General features: G+C 31.5%; 1 protein-coding gene across 1 annotated transcript; it reads left to right on the top strand.

Annotated features, from left to right (window-relative positions):
- The first annotated feature begins 5,605 nt into the window (after positions 1-5,605).
- On the top strand, positions 5,606-19,249 carry LOC148194026 (cucumisin-like). The gene is made up of 11 exons (XM_088096920.1): positions 5,606-5,689; positions 9,803-9,891; positions 10,862-10,956; positions 11,045-11,279; positions 12,655-13,171; positions 13,244-13,341; positions 13,425-13,646; positions 13,828-13,939; positions 14,270-14,483; positions 14,619-15,147; positions 19,026-19,249. Exons 1-11 carry the CDS (start codon positions 5,606-5,608, stop codon positions 19,057-19,059), a joined length of 2,229 nt encoding a protein of 742 aa, XP_087953046.1. The 3' UTR covers positions 19,060-19,249.
- Positions 19,250-21,519: the final 2,270 nt, after the last annotated feature.

Here is a 21,519-nt window from a genome sequence, read left to right as displayed (position 1 = left end):
AACAAAATTAAAAATATAGTTTATTGAATATCAAAATTTGATAAATAAAACTTTTTAAAATTTTGTTTTTTATTTAAAACTTAATAATTAATTAATTTTAATTTAATAATTAATATAATTTAATATATTTAAATATATTAAATTAGATTTTATATTTTTTAATTTTTTAATTTTCATTATTACTATTTTTATTTTTTTTATGTTTTTAATAAAACTATTATAATAATAAAAATTATATTTTAATAATTATTAAGATATAAATGTATATTAAATTATATTTGAAATCTGATTCATAAATTTTTTAAATTTCATTTTTATATTTAAATAAGAGTAGTTCTCCCTGCACCTTACCAACTTCGTCTTGCACCTCCCATTCTGCTAATTCATGGTTGTGATACCCACACATAACCTTTAGTACCCAACCTTGTCCTTTAGGTTTACCCCTTAATATAAATGAGCACTCACATTTTCTTGTACGAGATACACTAGGCTGAATACTTCCTATACTTGTCATTCCTTTCACATCCTAACACAACGAATTACTTCCTATACTTGCCACTCCTTTCACATCCTAACACAACGAATGTCTTTCTTCCAGCTTCACCAGTTGATGTGTCAAATCTTATAATCACAACAACAAATCCAAGGTCGAATGCAATCTTTCGAACTCATTCAATTAAATCAATGCGTGATGGGAAGATTTGATCAGTGGAAAAATTACTTGTGTAATCACCCTCACCGACTTCATTTAGAAAAGAAGAAAATTCCGACATAAAATCAGAATTTATTTGAGAATCGAGAAATGGATACGACCTACCATAAACATTACAATATTAAAATTTAAAAAATAACAATTAAAAATTTTCAATAACTTTTAAAATTTATATAAAAATGACCAAATATAAACCTGTTATAAATTAAATAAAAACTTTAAAAAAAAATAACATAAGAATTGTACAAAAAAAAAATCTAAACTAAATACTAAATAAAAAAATTAAACTTATTCTAAATTAATTATAACTTCACGTATAAAACATTGAAAAATTAATAACACATTAAAAAATTATAAAAAAAACATATTAACTATTACGTAAAACAATACACTTAGATTACTAACTAATACATAAAAATAATTAAAAAAAAATATAACAGAAAATTTTATAAAGTAAATACTAAATATAATATTAAAATTAAATAATATTAATATAGTTTAATATTAATATAGTTTAAAATAACTTTAATATGTAAAAAGTCTATCCAAATTTCGTAAATGAATTTTGGTTTCTAATACCACTTAAAAAAAACTTTTGTTCCTTCAAATATACCCATATGATATATAACCAACATCACTAACTTTTTGGAAATGTATTTGTAATATCTAATCTAACACTATGAAATTCTATTTCAAGATTAAAGTCATATGAATTGGTATGTAAACCCTCAAAAGTTAATAGACAACACTCACTCAAACTTAATGCTCTCAATTTATTTTCAATATAAAGTTTTCCATATAGTAAATCAAACTGGATATGATACACTGGAACTTGTCAATCTAACATTTTCTATATAGTAAATCAAACTGGATGTCAATCTAACGTTTTCTATGTAGTAAAACTGGATATCCTATAAGCCATAACATAACGATAACAACACTAATACATGATTCATAATACAATATGCATTGCATAAAGATCTTAAACAACAATAAACCATAATATTGCAATAACCAAACAGCACAAATAAGAAGATTTATAATGAAAAGTACCAATAAAAATAAAATCGATAAGCAGCAAAGGCTGGAAGCGTGAAAATAAAAAACGAAGCACAGTGAAACCGTATTTGGAAGTGTGGCACCCCTTAACCGCATTTTGAAGTGCGGTTGGGGTGAGCCGAAAAACAAACTGCGACCCTCTTTAACTGACGTTCCAGCTGCGCCCACTATTAACCGCATATCCAACAGCGGTTTACGTTTTTAATCGTGGAAAAATAATATACTAACTTGTTTGCTTTCTTCCTCTTCCACTCTCGACAACACCACCACCACTCTTTTCTTCCTCACAGCACCACCAGCACTCTTTTCTTCTTCCTCTGTTACTTTCCACAGCACTACCAGGCACAACCACTACAACTCTAAATCTAGAACACTCCACAGACCAATATATCAAACAGTGCAAAGAGTGAAAAATGAAAGTCAGATTGCTGGAATGAAGGGGGTACATGTACAATAATATTTAGGGTTTATACCATTTAGGGTTTAGGATTGTTGGAGGTTAGAAAGATCGGTCGTAGTTGAGAAATCTTTAAGTAATCATTAATTTGAGTTTGACTTTTACTAAATGAAGGACAAAAAGATAAAATGGGAGATACAGGGAGAAAGAGGTGAGGTGCAGGAGAACTGCTCTTTAAATAAAAGAACTAAATTTTAGGGTTAAATATGTTTTTAGTCCCTAAACTATTGACCGTTTCTGGTTTTCGTCCCTCTTCCAAAGTAAGGTACAATTTAGTCCTCAATCTTTAAAAAACGTTCGTTTTAGTCGAAAAAACGAACGTTTTGAGGACTAAAACGAAGACTAAAAACAAAATTTTGAGGACTAAAACGAACGTTTTTCTAAAAAATGAGGACCAAATTGTACCTTACTTTGGAAGGGGGACGAAAACCAGAAACGGCCAATAGTTTAGGGACTAAAAACATATTTAACCCTTTTAAAAAACTTTGTTTATCTAATATCAAAATCAGTTAAAATATGTTAACGAATTTCAATAAACAATTTTTTTTTTTAATTTTGTTTTTTATTTAAAATTTAATAATTATTTAGTTTAACTTAAAATTCTATTATTATTTATAGTATTTTTAAACAATTTTTTTAATATTTATTATTGCTACTTTTATTTTAATTACTTTTGTTTTTATTTTTTTAATATAACTATTATAATAATAGAAATTATATTTTAATAATTATTAAGATATAAAGATATGGTAAATAATATTAAAATTTTAAATTAAATTAGATTATTATTTAATTTTAAATCTTAAAATGAAATTTAAAAAATTTATGAAACGGATTTTAAAATCTGTACAGATTCCAAAATCTATTAAAGGGGTGCAGAATAATTTTAATAAGAAAGAGAAAAAATTAGATGACTTTATCAAAAAAGAAAATAAATTGAAAGAAATATTATTTAAGATTAAAATTGAGATTTTTGAAGACGTAGATGAAAGGTTTGGGGTGTAGTATGAACCCCTATAAGATATAGCAAGAAATCTACTTTGAAGATACATCTTGATTACTTTCTTTCTTTTTGCACCTCCATAATTAACTTGGACGTCATAAATTTTTGTACTCTACGATATATAATTCAGAATATAATCCATATTTTACATTCTGGAATATAAAGTAAAATGTATTTTAGATTGTACAATATTTTGAATTTTATAATCTAGAATACAATTTTTATATTTTGAATTATATACTTCAGAATATAAAATAAAAATACAAATTTTGTATAATTCAAAATGTAATATTTTACATTCTTGATTAGACAATTTAAAATACAAAAGGAAAATTAAAAGTGCATCAAGTTATGAAAACTGAATTTCAGGCTGAAATTAAGGAGTTACATTAAGAAGTTGACCTTAATTGATTATGTAAGAAAGAAGGTAATGCGAAGTTTTATCCCTATACCATTAGTTATGGTTTTTGTTTTTTCTATAATAAAATTTTAATTCATCTGCATACTTTATTTATTTTTTTACTTTAATTTTCTTTTCATCTTTTTTATTGTCTCATTGTTTTAAGAACAATGCAAACAAAAAAATCGACAAAGCAAATGATATTCATGGAGTGAAATTGAATTTAGTGTTTTAATATTTTCTTACAGTCAACTTTGAATTAGAAAAATATTATAAGATGCTTATAATAAAGTGAATTGTATAGGTAAGCCTGAGTTTATTTAACTTTTGTTGTTTCTTTCAGACCTCGGATTCAAACATTGCATTAAATCCAATTTGTAGACAATAAATAAATTCCTACGAATTGATGGAAAATAAATGTAAGAGAAGAAATTAATATAAACTTGGTTTGGTAAATATCGTTCTAGATACGTGTCCAAATTAATGTCTAAAATATGTAATGCATTATACAGTTTCAAATCACAAGATTTTTTTTTAAAAAGAAACTTTTAAATTTAGTATGTTCAACAACGCAATTTAAACTAATCGTCCACCTTCATGCGCGTTGAATTGTTCTTTCTTATGACTGTATTCTAAAATAATTAAATATGATGAAAACGAAAGAAAACAAAAATCTATATAAGAATTCGTTATAATTTTATTTTGAAAATACATTTCTATAGGTTTATTTTTTTCTACTTACCAAATCAATAATTTGACCATTATATTTTCCCAGGTATTTATATGTTAACGATTCTATCATTGATTTCGTCTTATAGAGACATATTGATTGATTAAAGGAGGATTATTGTGTATCTGAGGTGTAAGACATTATTTAATTACAGTATGTTATCATCGATAATAAATAAACTTGTATTTCTCAAAGGTGTTTAAACTATTTCCCATTTGAATTATGGGTGCTATAATATGAACATTGTCTCCAAAAAGAAAAGATAAGTATTCTTATTTTTCGTGAGATTTGTATGACAAAAATAGATATTTGTAATATAAGAAAATGATGTATTCCATCATAAAACTTATTGAGAATAACCCATTAGATAAAACTAATAAAATTAAATATCATATAAAAAATTCATAAATTTATTAATTATTTATATGATTAATCTAAATAGTCTTTTCCTAATGAATTCCTTTAAAAAATCTATCATTTTGTTCCTTTAAAACATCTATCATTGTACATTTGTGGAGAAGTGTATTATATAAAAGAAAAGTTCACTCTTGAAAAAAAATTATTGAGAATAATCAAGTGCTTCTGGATAAAAAAAAAAAAAAAAAAAACTAAACATTATAGAAGAAACATGTCTTACGTGAATTCACACGTTTCTTACGTGAATTCCACATGTCTTACGTGAATTACTCATAAGAAAAATCATTCATAGGTTGAAAATGATGTAAATTCCACATGTCTTACCTGAATTACTTCCGTGAATTAGGTTAGAATCATATTTATGCCATCTCTTTAATGAATATCTTGAAAAACCCATAAATAATTATAAAACTTCAATTTTATTAAATTAAATTATTTTTGAAAGGTATATCTTATGATTATACTTAATTTTAACAGTTTTATTTGAATATTTGTTTTCCCGCGTAAATATTTGATTGTCATATTTAATTGCTTAATCGTACAAATTCATAGTTCATCATAGGCATAGTTTCTTCGAAAGCTTTACCAACAGATTTGTTAGGTGTAAACTAGAGAAAAATAACATTCCATTGGATGTTTTATAAATTATGTCGATTATTATTGTACGACAAAAATATAATTAAGTTGAAACGTTCAATCTCATTGCATTTTTTTTATAAGTATTCTGAATATGTCAGTAACAACCAAGTTCTAGCCTATAATATATATAGATATATATACTCTTAAGAAGAACTTATTGCACTATAAAGTTGTATTTGCCAAAAAAGATGATATTTCTTCGCTTATGCAGTCTCCACATTCTTACGTTCTTTCTTCTTTTGGTTCAAACACATTCAGAAGATGGACGAAAGGTAAATAACTTTACATCCTAACTTTAATTGCAAATCATTGATTTTCATAAGGTGAAGTTTCACTTTAAGGAAGTTATAATATATATATATATATATATATAATATTGTTTTTGATTTAAAATTAGAATAACTTCAAGTTAAAAGTGTCTATATTATTAATTTTTTTCATATTTATAAGTAGTATGATTGTAGATTTAATCAATAACTATGTTAAGATAGAAAGTATTAAAAAATTGATTTTATATTTTATTCGCTTAATAATTGTTAATTTTTAATGACAAAATTATCTTTTTAACATTATATTGGAAACCTGTTAAATTTATCAATTACTATAAATAAGTTCTAATTATTTTAAGATAGAGATGTCAAGATGAGATATAATTCCTAAGTTAATTTGGTCTATTAGGAGTTTTATGGTTTGAATTTGAAATTTTTTAATTCTTTTTCGTGGGTTTAATGAGTTTGATTTACTTAATTCAAGAATTAAATCGGTTTGGGCTGAATTGAAAGTTGGTTCACCCTAACCCACTAATAAAACACTTTATTGATATATTTTACCATTTTTTATTAAAATTATTTATTACTTCTAATTATATAGGTTTATAATTTGATCTTTTTTAAATGCTAGAATATTGTTGAAATAATATATAAATAGTATATATGTTTAATTTATTTCTTTACCAATGTATGTTTATACTTTAATTTTCAATTATTATTTTTATAATAATATTTAGATAATTAGGTAAACACTTTGATTACATTACTATAAAAAAATAATTGAATCAATCCATTTTTCTTATATTACAATAAATATATAAAATAAATTAAAAAAATAAAATATTCATAAGTGAATCAACCTATTAATCCACAAACATGTGATGTGTTAAGCTAGGTTAAAAAAAATTTTACTTATCAAAAAGTGAGTCGAGTTGAGATGATCTTTTTTAGGTCAATTTGTGATTAACCAACTCCTATGAGCCTAATTGGCTCACTTTAACACTCCTATTTTAAGGTGATAGAAGTGTAATAATAAATTTGTCATCTAAAATACATTAAGATTATTTAAAGAGGCTTAAACATTTAACTTTTACTTAGTCAAACTCCAACCAAATCATCTTATTTTATGTACTTAATTGTTATCAAACAATATCTTACCATCACAAAACATTAGATTGGAAGATAAACATTTTATAAAGCTACGAGTCTCTTAGATTAATCAAATGTTTTCTACAATTACAAGAGTACATAAGTTTTAACCTTAGCTGATTTGGACATAAAAATTGTATATTTCTCACATTACAAAAGTTTTTGTTTTTACTATCAGAATTTTACCAATGAGAATAAATTCGTTAGTAAAGCCAAATGTATCAACAAAATTTAAAATTTAAATTATCGTCAGATATTTCTGCTAGTAACGAATTTGTGGGTGAAATTCATTGAAAAAATCCATTGACAAATTAGAATTTGTATTACAGATGAATATTTTCATTCGTAATGTATGCAACAGTCAATTTGGTCATAATATATCTAATAATCAATTTAATCGGTAATTTGTAATTCATATTACCGACAAATATTTTTGTTTGTAAATTTATCGGTGAAATACGCAAAAAGTTTCTTACTAAGTCTAATTATATTTGTTTGTATATTGAGAGAAGCACTAGTACAATATTTGCTTTTAAACTCACACAATATACATCATTTCACACCAAACCGCTGTCTATCAAACCACGGTGGCAAAAGTGAAATTAAGAGAACCTTATAGACCTCGGTTGCATGCAAGACTGAAGTAGAAAAATGCTACGACCTCGGTTGCAGGAAGAACCGGTGCCTAAAACCCACCTACCAGCCAGGCTTTCGGGCTGACAACTTTTTAAAAAATTGATACTACCTCGGTTACATGCATAACCGAGGCATAAACCCTCTACCACACCTAAACACGCTTCTACGGCATCCGGTCCCTCTTAGACCCGGTGTCAAAAGGTACTTCGGCCTCGTTTTGACCGAGGCCTATAAGCCTTCTTGGGCTTGGACCCTGCGAAAGCTTTTCCCCAAATGCCTCTTTCAAGCCAGGAAAACCTAGCATATCTCCCATTTTCTCTACGCTCCAGTCGCTCCTTGCACTGCCTGCCCCTCGCTCCTTGCGCTGCTTGCCCCGTCGCTGCCGGGAGCCACCACCACCTCGTCGTATGCGACGGCTGCGAGCGCGGCTTCCACCTCGCCTGCCAATGCGTGGAAAATCTCAGATCTACAGATAGGTGGAGCAAGCGGTGGCTGTTGGCGGAGAAATATCTCAGATCTACAGATCTGAAGGTTCGGCTTCCGCCCGTAAAGACCCCTCCTCCATCCCCAACATCTCCGAAGCCATAGCCTCACTCAGCTCTACCCCAGAAGCCAACTCCCCGAGAGAGAAACGTCGTTGCTCCTTCGCGCCACGTCTTCGCTGAGGCCAGTCGTCGGAGTCGCCGTTGCTCACGTTGGAGGAAGTCACGCCGTATAGGTAATCTCCCGTGTTTTTTGCTTAAGGATTCAACTCCTTTGTTGGTGGTTGGAGATGAACATAGAGGGGTGGAGGCTTAATTTCATTATCTGTTTTGGTTTGTGGTCGCCGAATGGGTGGTTGGGTTTTTCTTGCAGAGAAAAATGGTTGTTGGCTGTTGGCTTAACGAAATTTGATGTGTATTGAGTCTCATTTGGCTATTGGCTCTATTTGACGCAGGTGAAGAAGGAGCATAACACATTTTTGGATATGGCTTTTTTTATTTTTGGCGTTCTAGCAGGTTTTGTTAAGAGGAATTGAAGGAGAAAGTTTTCCTCTCTGGATATAGCTTTTGTGGTGGGTTCCGTGTAGTGTAGGTTGAAGGGATGAACTTGCTTAGAGGAAAAACTGTGTTTTTTTTTTCTTTTTGTGTTATATGATTATGATAAGATATGAAAGGAACGAATATGATTCTAGCCTGGGGTGAGCTTTATTATTTCTATGATATTTTCCCCTCTTTTGCTGGTTGTGGGATTGAAGATTGAGTTCAAATTTCCTCTCTTTAAAGTTTATCACAATAAGCAGATGTTGAACACCTTCAATGTGATATGCTCATGACCTTAAAAATGTATATTATCGATTCTAGTGTAAAGATTGAGAAAAAAAAGAACCTTTCTACTGCCTCGGTTCACTAGAACCCGAGACCAAAAGTCTGGCAAAAAAAAAAATAATACGTTCTACCGCCTTAGTTTCATTTTAACCGAGACAAAAACATATATCTTTATACCTCGGTTCAGAACTGAGACCAAAAGTGGTAGGCTTTTTGCTTCGCCTTTATATACTTCGGTTGCAAACCCGGTGCGAATAAGCCAAAACAACCGCTGCAATATCCTCTTAGTGCACTAGTGAAGATGAGTGAGAATTAAAAGACAAGAAGGAAAAAGAGAATAAGGAGGAGGAGGGAGAGAATAAAGAGGGAAGGAAGTGAATAATAAAAAAAAAGAGGAGAAAATACAATATTGGTGTTGTATGGTGGTGCGATGGTAGGTGTTGCATGATGGTGCAACGGTGGGAGGTGAAAGAGAAATGGAAGAAGAAAAAAAAGGAGGAGAAGGAGGAAGAAAAAAGTTTTATTTCACTTTTTAGTAAAATACCAAAGTTTAATACTTTAAATCATAAAAATCAAAATGTTTTTAATTTTAAAAACTTATTTTCTACCTACCATCAAATAAAACATTTTGATGAAAATAGCACGTTCCCCTTCTTCTCCATTCGTTTTCAATACTGACCGTGAAATAACATGATGAAAATGTTCAGGTCCGAAATTCAAAATTGAAATTTGTTTATTTGTCCGTTCTTAATCGTCATGAATAAAAAATAAGAAAGTGATTACTACATTAGAGCTTGAGTTTTTCCACTATCAGAAATGCATTACGAGAGACTCTCTATATTAGAATAAATTTTTTAAAAATTATGAAAAATATATGATAAAATAAAGCTTAAAAAAATCAAATAAAATATTAATAATAATAATTTTTATAATAAGACCTTATTTATTAGAATATATCGTTAATTTAACATGCAAACAAAATTTTAGATACTAAATAATGGTTTTGTGTATTTTTTTTCGTAAGAGCTACATTGTGTACATGGGTGATCTTCCCAAAGGCGTGGAATCCACGGAATCACTTCACATCACTATGCTTCGAAATATCCTCGGCAGGTTATTAATTCAGTTTTCTTTTAACTTCTATTATTTTAACTAATTATAGGATTTGCTTCAATTTATTATTTGATTTTGATAATTTTTTTTCATGATAACTCATTGGAATTAAATATAAAATAAGATGTGGTTTAACCTGGTTTAGTTTTAATATAAAACATAAATCAAATCCATGTTTTACAGTATGGTTTGTACGATTTTTAATTTTTCTTATAAAATTGTTCAATATTTTATTATTAAATTTGTCAACTAAAATACTCATTGTAAAACCTTTTCATAAAAATGTTAATTATTTTTAGCAGAGATAACAACAAGGCCGAAGAGAGGTTTGTTTTACTATTTATATCTTTATTTTTAAAATAAATATTTATCTTTATCTTTATCTTTATTTTTATTCACATATTTTATAGGCGTAGAATTTTTGTCTTATATCTATCGAATAAAGATTATAGTGGTCTCTATGTCTATATTTACTCTTTCAAATATTAATTAAATATTTTTTAAAAAATAACAACTAAATAAACTTAATATTATGAACGATTCAATGTAAAAAGTTACATGTTTTTTTTATAATTTTTTCTTCATCAAATCGTATTATCAAATAATAATTGTGTAAATATCAAATGTATAAATATAATTACCTTTTAATTCAATAAGAGTAAGGATTGTATTTCTTCAAATATAATATACCATGGAACCACAAACAAATATAATTAATGTTATGATGAAAAAAAGGATATTGTTTCAACGAAACAAAGAATTTTCAAATGAAATAAAACTAAAGATCAAACAAAATTGATAAAATAAGATTCTTACATTTCCTAATAAATTAAAAGTTTACGTGAATTGATACTTGAAATTAAAAGTTAATTAAAAAAAGTCTATAATAAAAATAAGCTGATTCATTGAAATTGAAGTTAGTATTTCCTGAAATACAGTAAAAAAATATATTGAAATGGCTTTGATGCAGCAAATTTACAGCAGACGTTTTGGTACATAGCTACAAGAAGAGTTTAAATGGTTTTGTCGCAAAGCTAACAGAAGAAGAAGCAGCGAGAATGGCAGGTATTGATTACAGTGCATGAATAATCTGTATATCTCATTGTCAAATTGTATCTATATATATGTAATGAATGATTTTGATAATTTTTAGGATTGGATGATGTTGTTTCTGTTTTCCCAAACAAAAGGAATGAAGTGCAGACAACAAGGTCTTGGGATTTCGTAGGTTTATCTCAGTCTGCGAAGAGAACAAGCAAAGAGAGTGACATAATTGTCGGAGTAATAGATACTGGAATTTGGCCAGAATCTCGTAGTTTTGATGATCAAGGATTTGGTCCACCTCCATCAAAATGGAAGGGCACTTGCCATAACTTCAGCTGCAACAAGTACAATACATTTTCTTTTCCCCTTCCAAGAGAACGTAGTATAAAAATAAAATGAAAACAACTCTTATGTTCTAATAATTCCCTTTTAAATCTTTTATCTAAATAACTCAAAATTTGAATTATTTATTAAAAGACTATTATATATTTAATATAACTCCCATAACTTTAATATATTTATATAATTACATTATTCATTATTAAATTGAAAACAATTGAACATTCTTCCAAAGGTGATATATTGACTTAAAGATTCAACGTTTAAATGTGCACTATATACAAAAGTTATTAAGTCATTTTACTTTATCAAATAAATTATAGATTATATAACAACGGTTGGAAGTTTTCCAACAACATGATTCCTTCCATATATCACAAATCATTCAACTCAATTAGAGTTACATTATGCTGTAATATGCATCTTCAATGACAACATACGCAGAAGTATAATTATTGTAATCCTCATTAAATTGCCACTAATGTCAGATTTCGATAACTATTTAACCGGTTTATTGAATTCCTTTGTATTATCAATTTTAAACATAAATGACTTAAGCCATAATCAGCCTTTCATCCATTATCAATGCAACGTTTAAGCACATTACACCTACTTAAAACTGAATCATTTTATTCAAATAATTGAATTTGATGAAATAGATACCCAAAACAAACATATACTAGACATGGCTCTATATGCATACATTTAAAGCAAACTCACAAGTTAATGTTTGAGACACTTTCAAACTATATTGACTTTAATAATGTATTTAAGTTTTCCTTTAGATAAAATAAATACATTTCATATTCATAATATGCCCACTAAACATACTTCAATGTACACAATCAACACATGCAAGCAAATCTTTATAAGTGATTGATCACATAATTAAAATCATAAATTTCCTAAATTTCATCATTTGGTGATTGATAAAAACAACCCTCTTAACTTTTGAAAGTTATTCTTTCAAAAGAAATTATGCCATCTAAGTGATTCTTTTTCACATTACCAAAAAGATTCAACAATGAACAATGCAACGTAAGTATATATAAAGAATTTGACATTACCTCGAAGCAAAACTCATTATTCAATAACCCTTTGGAAAGATGATAAAAAAAATTAAAAAAAAGTTTTTCTATATTTGGATAACTACCTCGGCATTTAAATCTCTAAATCATTCAAAATTTGAATTATTTATTTAAAACTAAAAAGAAGTAATTAATTTGAACATATCTAAAACAATTCTCGTCACTTTATTAATAAATTTATTATGTAATAGTTAATATATCATATATTCTTACACTAAAATCATCCCACGAGAATTACATATACAATGCACTTTTAAATTAATAGTTATTTAACATTGACAACTTTTTGCAGTAAAATAGTTGGAGCTAAATATTTTCGTACGAAGGATTCGTATGAAGAAGAGTTGAGTCCAAGGGATTCAAATGGGCATGGCACTCATTGTGCATCCACTGCCGCTGGAAACTCAGTTGAGTTCGCAAGTTTCTTGGGTCTTGCGTCAGGAACAGCAAGAGGAGGAGTTCCATCAGCACGCATTGCTGTGTACAAAGTTTGTTGGTCATCTGGTTACTGTGATGATGCAGACATCCTTCAAGCATTTGTTGAAGCAATTGAAGATGGTGTTGACATCATTTCCATTTCAATTGGACCTGCCAATGTAGAACACTACAACTATTTCACTGATGTATATGCCATTGGGGCTTTCTATGCTATGAAGAAAGGTATATTAACGTCTACTTCAGCTGGTAACAGCGGTCCAGAGTATTATACAACATCCAAAAATGCACCATGGGCACTTTCTGTAGCTGCTAGCACTACAGACAGAAAGTTTTTAACCAGTGTTCAGTTGGGTGATGGCAGAACTTATCAGGTAATTTAGAGTATAATTGTTTTTGTCTTCATGTATTTTTATTGCTTCAATTAAACTTTACTCAACATTCAGGGATTTTCAGTTAATATATTTGATTACGTGAGCTATCCATTAATTTATGCTGGAAATGCACCAAACATCATCGATAGATACAACAGTTCCATATTCAGGTACCAAAATCTCTCTTGTAATAATTTTACAATTACATTTACTGATTTCCAGTACTCTGTGTCCTAACATTATCACTACTTAGGTTATGCCAGGAAAATTCCTTAGACGAGAATTTGGTGAAAGGAAAAATTGTTTCGTGTGATGATTTCCAACAATCTTCATGTGTGAGATCGGTTTTTGGGGCAGCTGGTATTTTATTTAGAAGTTTAGGGCCAAACGATGTCGTTTTTACATATGCATTGCCACCGGTTCTCCTTCGTCGCATTGATGGGGCTCGCATACATTCATACATAAGTCGATCAAGGTATATTTAATTTTCTTCTATTTTAGTTTTACTATTTTCTCTTAATAGTTCTATGAATCTTAAGATGCCACTTCAGAAATTTCTGTTATATTTTGAGAGTTTGCACAATAAAGATCAGAACAACTATTTTCTTTAGAGTATACATATCACTAATTCATATTATATTAACTGCATACTGCAGAAATCCTACTGTTACCATATTTAAGACTTATCAAGATCCAGACTCAATAGCCCTTTACATAGCTCCATTCTCATCTAGAGGACCAAATGCAGTCACTCAAAACATTCTTAAGGTAACTTTATATAATGTAATATATATAATAATTAGTATTTTCAAAGATATAATGGTTGGGAATCCTAATTTGAGTCGAGTCTCACGTTGTATATAAATGAGAAAGTAAAACATTATATAAAAGTTAAAAGACCCATTAATCTATTGTGTTAAGATTTTTGATAAAGAGTAGTATCAATCACTTATAAAGTTGGATAAGGTTTTTGATAAAGTGGTGTCAATTTCTTATATGATTGGACTCGTATCTTGTTAATGTTCGTGTCTTCTAACTTTCTCCTCCGTAGATTCAACAATATAATTTGTTTATTCTAACCATTTATTAATTATGCAGCCAGATTTAGCTGCCCCTGGGGTTGACATTTTAGCTGCGAGTCCTCCAATTTCATTTGATTCTAATGTCGGAGGAGATATTAGAATTGCAGAGTATAATATAATGTCTGGAACTTCAATGGCATGCCCTCATGCTACTGCAGCAGCAGCTTATATCAAATCGTTTTATCCTGATTGGTCCCCTGCTGCAATCAAATCAGCATTGATGACCACAGGTAATCAATGTTTTCAGCCTCTAAATCACATACATCTTGTTAAAGATATTTATTTTTTCTGAATAACAAACAAAGAAAGTAAACATGTAATATTGTCTAAACCAATAGTGTGTTGCTTTTCTCTCTCATTTGCAGCTACCCCAATGAGTAAAAAACTCAATCATGAAGGTGAATTTGCTTATGGTGCTGGCCAAATCAACCCTATGAAGGCACTGAATCCTGGGTTAGTTTATGATGCAAATGAAATTGATTATGTTAACTTTCTATGCGGCGAAGGATATGATACCAAAAAGCTACGAACTATTACAAAGGATGATAGCAGCTGTACACAACAACCTAATAATGGAATGGTTTTGAATCTTAATCTCCCATCTTTTGCCCTTTCCATGAGCACTTCAACACCTTTTAGTAGCACTTTTCACCGAACCGTTACCAATGTTGGAGCCAACACATCAACATACAAAGCTAGGCTAAATGTACCTCCGTCTTCGTTAAAGTTGAAAGTAGAGCCAGACGTTATGTCCTTCTCATATGTGGGTCAAAAGAAGTCCTTCAATCTTGTGATTGAAGGAACACTTAACGAGGTTACAGTTTCGTGTTCTTTGATTTGGGATGATGGAACTTTTCAAGTAAGGAGCCCTATTGTTGTGTTCGATCCACAAATGTAATTTACAAGTGAGCCCTATTTATAAACTATTTTGTTATTTGTACACTATATTCACTATTTGATCGTCTTCATCCACTATTACAAAAACATTATATAAGGTCGTTGTTTTTCAGCCTTTCACGTTGAATTCGAAGTCGACGTCGACGTCGTATCTCGAGACGTTAAATTGACATCGAACATAGAACAATTCGTCGTTAAGCAAATTAACGTCAAATTTTTTCAATATTCGACGTTAATCAATTTTTCTTTTGTTTTTTCTTAATTAATTGTGATCCTTTTTTACAACACTAAGAGACCTGAAAAGCAGAAAAACAACAAAGTTCAGTTTTTGGTATTTTATAAAGCATGAACTATGAATGTGTAGTGTAATATCAACAACAAACAACAATAACAAATAACAAACAAGTTCAATCAAACAAGAACAACAAACTGGTTCAACCAAATAACAACAAACAAGTTCAACAAAAAAAAAATAACAAACAAGTTCAACAAATAAGTTCTTCAAAACGAAAACGAAAACTAACCTTCAAAAGGTGGCTTCGTCGAAATAATGTGTTGCAACCACTAAGAGAGAAAGCATAATGCGTCTATGAAGGACAAGAACACGAAAATAATCGGTCAAAACAAACGAAAATCATACATAAAGCAGTTAATTAACATGCATTTGTAACAAATGAAAGAAAGATTACATGTGATGATCGTCAAAGTTCGTTCCAGAAAAGTTTGAGCAGAGAAGAGGGTATCGCGCGCTAAGATAAAATGAATAATTTTTCAATCTTCCGCTCAAATTTTTATTGAATTCACTAACCTTTTAAAGTCTAACGCGGGGACATTCGACATTTCGATGGTTTTATATCCTTTTGACGTTTAATTCTAGGGAATTCAACGTCATACGTAAATATATTTTTCACCTTCGCGCCAAACATCTTCGCAAAATTTACCCAATATAATTGTCGCAACCGGAATCGCGACGGGACGACGATCCAAAAAGAAATCGGTTTTGAAAAGAAAGATTTGGAGTCGCCACCATAGTTTATTATGGAAAACTACGGAAAAACCGTAAAACGAAAAAGCACAGTCCGCGAAAACCAGATTCTAGGTTCGGGAGTCGGTTACGCGTGGGGAAGGTGTTAGCACCCCACAACGCCTGCCCTAAGGCAGTACCTTTAACTAAATGCACGAATATGATGTGATTTTCAAAATGTTTAACTATCCCCTAAAATAAAATTCTAAAATAAACAAAACATATTTTTTAGTTTTTTGGGCCCGACAAGGATTGACCTTGCTCCTACGTATTCTCATTCAAAATGAGAAATCAGGGTTACGTAGTTCTTTTTGACAATGTTTGAGAGATTTGTTTGAGAAATAGATTGAAAGATTTGTTTGAGAAAATGATTACGGATAAATTTGGATTTTTGGGAAAGTGAACCTGACAAGGACTAGCCTTGCTCCTACGTATCTCCACTCTTGATGGAGAATCAAGGATCACGTAGTTCTGGCTAGAAATATTGTTTGTTTGCTTGAAAGTGTTGTTTTTAGTTTTTGAAGATTTTTATATATTTTTTTATATTTTTATAAAAGACAGAGAGAGGTTTTTAGCACGAGGACGATGCGAGCGATCACACACGTGCTTAACCTTTAAAATATATTTTTGGTATTTTTTTATAAAAGAAAGAGAAAGGGTTTTTAGCACAAGGACGATGCGAGCGATCACACATGTGCTTGACCTTTAAAATATATTTTTGTATTTTTATAAAAGAAAGAAAAAGGTTTCTAACACAAGGACGATGCGAGCGATCACACATGTGCTTGACCTTTAAAATATATTTTTGTATTTTTTTATAAAAGAAAGAGAAAGGGTTTTTAGCACAAGGACGATGCGTGTGATCACACATGTGCTTAACCTTTAAAAATATTTTTTCGGTTTTTATATAAAATAAACAGAAAAGCTTTTAGCACAGCGATCACACATGTGCTTAACCTTTAAAAATATTTTTTCGGTTTTTTATAAAATAAACAGAAAAGGTTTTTAGCACAAGGACGACGCGAGCGGTCACACGTGTGCTTAAACCTTTAAACGTATTTTTGTAATTTTTTATAAGAAACAAGAAAAAGTTTTTAGCACAAGGACGACGCGAACGGCCACACGTGTGCTTAAACCCTTAAACGTATTTTTGTAATTTTTGTATATATATATATATATATATATATATATATATAAATATTTTATTTTTTTATGTATTATTAATATGTATTTTAACATAAATAGATATTTAGAATAAAATAAAAACAATAAAAAACCATAACAACAATAAAATAAAAACAAATAGAATAAGAAAAATGAGGGAACAAAATAAATAAAGAAAAACAAATAAATAAATAAGTAATAAAAATGAAACAAATAGTGAGGGGTGTCCAAATGAGAAAATGGGAGTGTCTAAACTAATTTTCCTTTTATAAATGGATGAAGCCTAAACCCAAACTGAAAGGGGTGAGAAAGTGAGAATAGGGGGTACAGGCAAGAAAAATAATTTTATTTCTTTTGTTATTATTTTTTAAGAACAGGATGGGCCTAAACCCAGGCCCAGGGAACGTATGGGGGTGCGTGGGTGAGAAACGGGGGCTGCGTGAAGGAGACAGTGTTTTTGTTTGTTAGGAACAGAACGGGCCTGAGCCCAAGGCAGGGGATGGACGTATGGGTGTAAGGGTGAGAGATGGGGGTGCGCCTAGGAAAGAAAAGAGTCTTCTTTTTTTTTTTGTTTCTAAAAATATTTGGATCGGCCCAAGGTTATTTTTCCAAGCAGAAGCATTAGGGGTTCTGCCACTCTTCTTCCCATTCAAACATTCAGAAAACCTAGAGACCTAGAGCCCCTCTCCCAAACGAGGCAGCTAAAAGTGGACCTCCGCCCGTTCGCGCACACGCGCCACCGCCTCCGCCAACACGGCCGCCGCCAACCGCAAAACCAGGACACCACCAGTGCGTCGATTGCCACCACAGACCCTGCCGGTTGCCGTGCCAAGCTTCTCCCCTCCCTTTCTTCTCCGCTTCTTCGCGCGCGAGAGAGAAACTTTCGCCTCTCCGCACCACGCCGACGCCACCCCCGGTGAGGCCAACCACCGCGAGCTGCCGCGGCGTCACTATCCTCCTCCCACTCTTCTTCTTTTTTTTTTTTAATTTTTGATTGGTTTCAGTGTTGTCTGATATTTCAGGCTCTGTGTATTAATTTAGGGTTGATGATGATGGGTGTTGGAGGTTCAGTGAGGATGAAGACACGGTTCTATGGTCTCTGTTACATGATTTTTCTGTTGTGCGTTTTGTGTTTACTGTTTCAATTTCAGTATTGATGATTGGAGATGAACAGAGGCTTGAAGGCTTAGTATCAATATCTGGTTTGGGCTCTTGGATTCTTGGTGGTTGGTGGATGGATATGGACCGTGGGGGTTGACAGAGAATGGAAGAATCAGCTTAAGCAAATTTGGGTTTCTGTTTGTTGGGATGAATGAGTAACAAACAATGTGCAGAAGCAAATCATGTATACTCAATATAATTGCAAGTTCAATACGAGCAGACAAAGCCAGGCATTATCAAGTCAAATGGAAACAGATATCAACCCAATAAGCACATAACAACCATCAATATCCCAAACATTCATAGTATATGAGCAGTTTAAGAGTGAAGACTTACCTTGCGTGTTCTAGCTTTCCTTGCTTCGTAAGTGCCTGCGAGCTACGACCATGAAGACGCTAACGAGATGGGATAGATGAAGATACTAACGACAGTGGACAGTGAGGGTCCTATTGTGTGAATGGGGAGGGATCAATTTTTCTTTTTTTTCTGTGAAAATGTTTCTGGGCCTTTTTCCTGCTTGGTGGAGAATTCCATTCTCAGAGCCGTGTGAGAGTGAATGATAATGGTGTTGGAAGCGAGGGGGCCTCCAGAGTTTGGAGTTCGGCCCTGGTATCTGCTGTGAGACTGATAGGATCAAGTCAAAAAAAAAAAAAAAAGAATTCCTATCCCCCTAAACGACTCTCCCCCTTAGCCATCTTCACGGGTTCGATCAAACCAAAGTCAAAAGCGTGCCTGTTCAATGGTTGCTTCCTGCCACCACCCCTACTCTGCTCTACTGCGTTTCCCCTTAAGGTAAGCTAGCTAAAGGCAGTGTAGACGCATGCATGGCGCAACAGAGAATTTGCACAAGAATGGGAGATAGCATGGAAAAAAGAAACAGACGGGAGAGTTGAACTTTGCCATTATTTTTGTTTCTTTTTGAAATAAGATTAAAATAAAATAAATAAAATACAATATAATAAAATAGACAAAAATACAATAACTCAAAATAACAAAGTAAAATAATTAGAATAACATATAATAAAATAAAATAAATCTTATTAGTCACCCGGACGAAATTGGGTGTTGACAGCTGCCCCTCTTTACTTAGATATTACCGGATAATATGAAAATTTGATATTTTCATATTATTGGTGTAAAATCTAAGTAAAGAAAGAAACACTAATTTCGTTCGGACTTCAAAATGAACAAGGAATAAATGAATGAGGTGTAACAACCTCGCGGAGGGTGTAACAACCCTATGAATGAATGAGGTGTAACAACCTCGTGGAGGGTGTAACAACCCTATGGATGAAGTGAATGAGGTGTAATAACCTCGTGGAGGGTGTAACAACCCTATGGATAAGGAATGAGGTGTAACAACCTCGTGGAGGGTGTAACAACCCTATGGATGAAGTGAATGAGGTGTAATAACCTCGTGAAGGGTGTAACAACCCTATGGATAAGTGAATGAGGTGTAACAACCTCGTGGAGGGTGTAACAACCCTATGGATGAAGTGAATGAGGTGTAATAACCTCGTGAAGGGTGTAACAACCCTATGGATAAGTGAATGAGGTGTAACAACCTCGTGGAGGGTGTAACAACCCTATGGATGAATTATGTGATCATTGGGTTTGACCATTGCCAAGTAGAGAGCCGCTAGAAAAACTAAAATCTGGACTTGGCCATTGCCTTGCAGAGGGCCAATATCGCAGAAGAAAACTGAGGGTGCTAGATAAAACTAGGCTTAGGGTGCCAGGCAAAACTGGGCTTTGGGGCCAGGCGAGCTGGGCTTTGGGGGCCAGTGTGGAAACTGGGCTTTCAAATTTTGAAATTCTAGTAATTTGTAATTTTGTGAAATGTTTTTTTTTTTTTTGTAATTTTTGACAGAAATTTGATTTTTGAAAAGGTATCAGTGATTATTTCCAAAGAGAAGGTCCTAATATGAGGATAGGAGAAACAAAGTATAAAGACCATGGTAGAATGTTGAAACACTAACTTAAAGGCGGTGAATAGTGTATAAGAATGTGAATGTCAAAACCCCAAAATGAGAGAAAAAACATGATCACCATGAAACAACATGACCTGACGAAAAAACCATAACGTTATTCTTTTTGTATTTTCGAAGAAGGATTCGACAACCATTCATATGAATGAAGAGGGTTTCGATTTGAAAGATTTTCTTTTGATGGATGAATGCACACATATGGAAAACATTTGCTTTATTTTGTGTTTTGTCTCTCTTTTTTGCTTGAGTCATTCATCTTACTTGCAATCATCATCAAACTGATCTTTATTTTCAATGTTTTGTGAATTTGAGGAATGTCATACATTCGAGGTCTAATGTTTGATATGATTTCATGTTGACTTTTCCTTTCGAGACATCGACGCACACCTGCTTGAATTTACTGGCAAGTGAAGAATGAGAGCTATTTAGAATGGTTTGGAGAAGTCTGGGACAGCCACATAAGCACATCATTCCTTATACATTGCTTAAAGGAAACGAGACACCCAAAAGCTGCCCCAGTTTGGTGTTTGGGGAAATGAGCATGGGGTATGGACCTTTGAAAATTCGGGTCAAAAATTCAAGTAAGATCCGCAAAGCTGCCCCAGTCTGGGATTATGTGTTGATAAATTTCAGGGCGAAGACACGTGGTGAGATCCACAAAGCTGCCCCAGTTTTTGGCCCGGGGTTCAGTTTGGAAGAGGTAGTGGGCATGAAAAGGATCGGTTAAAAGGATGACCCCAATTGGTCTGATTTTCTTTTGCATGCTTTTGCCTAGTTGGCAAAGAGATCCCTTCTTCATGAGACATTACTTTTTCTTTTTTTTTTTTTCATTTTCAAATTTTTTGTTTTTTTTTTGTTTTTTTTTTTTGACACATTGAAAGTCATTTCGTCTTATCGCAAAATTAAGCTTTATGAAAATTTGAGCAAACATTATTCAATCTGTGTGGACTTTATTAGGCTTGTAATGCGGCTAGGGCTAGAAGGTATCGAAAGAAAGGGTTAAAGGCCCAAATGAATGCTTGTCGGTTATTT

Source organism: Vigna umbellata, chromosome 8 (assembly GCF_029865625.1).
Source record: "Vigna umbellata cultivar VRB3 chromosome 8, Vumbellata_1.0, whole genome shotgun sequence".
Taxonomy (NCBI): Eukaryota; Viridiplantae; Streptophyta; class Magnoliopsida; order Fabales; family Fabaceae; genus Vigna; species Vigna umbellata.
The sequence above is the reverse complement of the archived record's forward strand: the minus strand, read 5'-3'. Positions and strand labels throughout refer to the sequence as shown.